This window comes from Asparagus officinalis, chromosome 7, assembly GCF_001876935.1.
Source record: "Asparagus officinalis chromosome 7, Aspof.V1, whole genome shotgun sequence".
Taxonomy (NCBI): Eukaryota; Viridiplantae; Streptophyta; class Magnoliopsida; order Asparagales; family Asparagaceae; genus Asparagus; species Asparagus officinalis.
The window spans coordinates 133,473,933-133,478,488 of NC_033800.1; the positions used below are offsets into that span (position 1 = coordinate 133,473,933).

At 34.8% G+C, this 4,556-nt stretch overlaps 1 protein-coding gene across 1 annotated transcript in view; it reads right to left on the reverse strand.

Moving 5' to 3' along the window:
• The window catches only part of LOC109851042 (transcription factor PIF4-like), a 2,976-nt gene continuing 922 nt past the window's right edge, over positions 2,503–4,556 (reverse strand). The window contains exons 4-7 of the mRNA XM_020421155.1: positions 4,341–4,406; positions 4,043–4,252; positions 3,853–3,967; positions 2,503–2,795 (exon numbers count right to left, since the gene is read on the reverse strand). Of these exons, the coding sequence (XP_020276744.1) occupies positions 2,767–2,795; positions 3,853–3,967; positions 4,043–4,252; positions 4,341–4,406 (420 nt within the window). The 3' untranslated portion in view covers positions 2,503–2,766. The remainder of the gene's footprint in view (positions 2,796–3,852; positions 3,968–4,042; positions 4,253–4,340; positions 4,407–4,556) is intronic.

Genomic DNA, 4,556 nt, shown 5'->3' on the forward strand with positions numbered 1-4,556 from the left:
CTTTGGAATCAAATTCCTTAGCTAAATTAACATCCTGAGCCCTATTCTTTTACTCTATATGGATGTGAACAATCACATCTTCAAGAGATATTTGTTTCCGTTTGTGTTTCACACGATTTTTGTAATAATCCTAGGACTCATGGAGTTTTTCAACCAAACATCCATCAATAAAGGAATCAAGTAAAGTAATTCTCTCAGTTTTTAAATCACTTATAAGTATATGAAAATCATGAATTTGAGCAAAGACTTCTTTCTCTTCATTCATCTGGAATTTTAGGAAACTGCCTATAGCATATTTCTGTGTACCAGCATCTTCGATAATATACTTGTTTGTTATTTTCTTCCATATTTCATATGCATTCTTATAGGAGCAGTAAATATCGAAGAACTCATTTGATAAAGTAGATAAGATGGTATGATGACATACCTTGTTATCTTTTTGCCAAACCACTAGCTTTGCTTTATCTACCAAACCTGATAGAGGTTCCTTTTCGGTGAGATATTCAGCATAGTTGAGAACATCAAAGGTATCAAAAACCCTTTCCTTCCAACGCTTGAAATGATCTCCTTGGAACTGTTCGATCTTCGACATATTTGGGAGAAGTCGCCCAGATAAAAAATTCTCCTGCGGAACGATGGTCGAAACTCCGTTGAAGTTTATAGTTGCAGCATCTAGGTTGATGACACCATTTTCTGATCCAGCCATTGGAGTGATCTTTTCTTAAGATTGTTGAAGAAATTTCTTATGGTCGGAATAAATCACAATGTGTGCGAACTGCCGAGATGTGTAATCACTGTCCTTAAGAAAAGATTTCGCTCCTTCTCGGTGCAAAAGACTGCAGTTGCGTCTTTCCTGACAGGATTCAACGGCAGACAACAGGTTAAGGTGCACTCTAATAAACTGTTCTACAAAGAATATCAAATATTTCTCTCTGACACGAAGGAAGATATAACACAAACGTTTTTTAGTGTTATCAACTGAGGAGATCAAGTCTCTATTTATAGGTGAACAATGTTGGAATACGAAAGGTTAAACTACATTGGGAACACCAAAGGTTAAATCACGTTGGGAACATCAAATGTTAAATCATAATATTGGGAACACCAAAGGTTGAAGAACATTGGGAACACCAAAGGTTGAAAGATATTGAGAACACCAAATGTTAAAAATAAATAACAAATTTTGTGTATTTGAAATACACAACAAGAAGCATCAAATTTGATCAGTACTGCACTAATTTTTCAAAATATTATGTTTTGTGCTGTTTTGCACTGCTATTATAATAATTAGAGCTTGATATGCCAACTATATGAAGAAAGAAACCTCAATGGAAAGGAAGAACTCTAGACTTCTTCACCCTCGAATGCAACCTCAATTACTAGAAGGTATGAGTGAGCTTGTACAGTCCTCACAACTTGTTGACTCATTTGAAAATATCACTACTACTTATTTGAACACATCGGATCTAATGGAGTTATGACTTGATCATGTTGATAGAATTAGATATCCATGCAAATTTCTAACTATCTTTGCTATATATACAATGAACAATAATATTTCTAAACACTTGGGGATGGCTTTTGAGGATTTTTATTTTTTTTAAATTTAAACAATCAAGATTCTGAGTTGGACTTCCAAAACATTCTCATCTCTCGCTCCCCTCAAAAGGAGAGGAGAGCCCACAACATGGAAGGGGCTTTGCTCAGTAGACTGAGACATAAAAGCCTGCGAGGACCACCAACAGTTTCAAAATCAAAGTAACATGCATCATAAATAGGCTCAGCATAAGATAATGTGGACTGAAGTTATCAGAATCAATCATATGAGGGGTCTATTTCTTTCCATAAGGGGCAAGTGTGAGCAGAGGACTCTCAGATGAGGAAAAATTTATGAAAACGCTATTCTGCGTGCCACTTGGTCTCATATTTTACTTTTTTCAGGAAAAGGTACTTGCTTCTCACCTGCAGACTGCACAGTTAACTGCGGACACAACCACCCCTTCAAATAAAATATATATGGCAACTTTCAAGGGTATGGGAGCTGATAATATTTATAATCTGAGGAAAGATAAGAGTATCTTCATGCAATAGAACTCTCAGAACTTTACTACAAAGGTGATCCTGTTGTTTTTCTCTCAGTTGGTGGGGAGCAGCTACAACAAACAAATAGCAAATCAGCAAGTAGACAAGTTGTTGGATTTAAATGAGGAATAATTCAAAATAGCATGTCCTCTCCTGCAATTCCATGAAAGGAGAACATATGGTGATTACACACAATGCAAGAGCATAAACCATAATCAGCTTTAGCTGAAAGATGAAAGATATAGCGAACAAGATGAAAATCTAATACGAAACTTACTCCCAGATGTTATATGGCCATGAGAAATGAGAATTAACGTACTAATAAATAGACAAGAGATATTCCATTAAAAAAAATGGGTACATAGAGATACAAAAGATTGAAGGCATCCATGAATATACGGATGAAGACTCTAACAAGGAAAAGACCAAAGTAATGCTCTTATAGAGAAGACAGAGTACAATGGAGACGAATTCGTAGCCTCGTAAAGGAAAAAGGAGAAAGAAGACCATGGTAATTTATCTGAAAAAATATTTTGATCATTAGAAGTTCACAATATCAGCTCTTCTGACATATTTTACGACATTTAACATTCTCTCAACGCATACAAGATACATTTCTCCTTGAACTCTAGTCTGAGTATTAGGAGAGTAAAAGCGGGAGGCCGTTAACTTCATGTGCTTCAGTCACCACGTTGAATTGCCATGTTTTAAACCTGTCCAAGGCAAGAAAGAAATTCATGAAGTTTAGACATACATATGACTTAACTTGCTCGGCTTGTTTCCACTAGAAAATGTGATAAAACTTTAAAAAGGATGGATGTTTATTGGTAAATCAAGGCTATAGGAAAAAGGCATATGATGGAAATCAACATGAAGCGGTCATTAATGCCTAGAACTCATTGTTGTTACGGTTTTAGCTTTAGTTGCTTTCTCTATCATTATTGCCACACATCAAACCAAGACAGCAATTTCAGAATAGAATAATAAATTACAGTATTAAATATATTAGGGACTGTTTGGTTGTTGCTAGTAAAGTTGTGTATTTATGACACAACTTGGAAAGTTGTTGTCCACCTCATCAATTTCACTTTTATACTTTTCTTTGTTTGTTTTTGATTCCATTGGAATCATAAATTGTTTGTTTGGTTTGCAAATATAACTTTAATTGTTTGTTTGGAAAGTGTAAAAAGTAATCCCTACTCAAATGATCATATTGGTTAGAATTATTTTTTATTATTTTTTCCTGACTTCAATGTCAGCTTTTTCCTAAAATCGTGTCTTTTTTTTTATGAAATCACTTTACAAGCCACATCAGCATATGAAATCACTTTACACTATTTTCACAACTACAAACAAACAATTGAAAGTGATGAAAGCTGACATTGGGACCCACTTTTTTACACTTTCCATCCTTTTACATGGTAAAAACATACAACCAAACAGCCCCTTACTTCTGAGAAGAGGTCAATAGGGAATGCAAATGGACTGGTTTATGACTGCTAATAAGAGAAAGGGATGTAAATGTGCAATTGGTAGATGCAAATTGGGATGACAACAGTAAAAATAGTTCTACAATTTTACAAGATCAATCCTAGAAAAAGAACTAGTTTTCACAAGGTAGTTAAATTATTTCAGCAATAATTTGATGAATCAATCTCAAAGGATATCTTCAATACCACAAATGATGGAAATAGTCACTTGGCAAAAGCGTTGAATTACCACGATAATAAAAAAAATTATCAGACTGTAAGATGCAATGTTGTTATTTACCAGAGTGGCCATTCTCAAAATGAATACCAGATGTCGGCAAGCTATTACTTCCAGAAACCTTTACTGTTTGATTCTGCTGCAGCATGTGGGATCCATATGAACATAAATTCATGGCCTGCATTATTAAAACTCAGGGCCAAACTTCAGGCAGAAGCATTTAAAAAAAATGAACTAAAGATGCCCTACAAACCTGAGGAGATAGTTGGGTTTGGGGAAAGCCATAATATTGATCATATGATTCCATATTTTGAGCAGGGAAATTAATTGGATTCATTTGGTTTAATGGTGGGGTTCTCGATAATTGAATTGGTTTATTCATCGGAAGTATTGAGGCACGATCCATATACTGTTGGACACTAGGAAACATCATAGTTGCCATGCCATTTCCCATCCACATAACCTGAGATATTGAAATAATGCATTTACAAAGGTTAGATTGTGCATGGAAAGATGGCAGTTAAATACGAAGGCGCATATGGTTTTAATACCTGAAGTTGTAGTTGAAGTGATTTCAAGTACTCAATTGCCTCATCTAGCATTGAAGCTTTGTCTGTCTGAAAAGTCAGTAATTACCACAGACTCAGTAGAAAAAAAATAGGTGCGAAGTGTAAATAATTTTTTTCTAAACACAAGCTTGATTTCATGATAATATTTACTTGATTAATTAGTCTGTTATATCTCCTAATCTTCCCTTTTACTTCCTT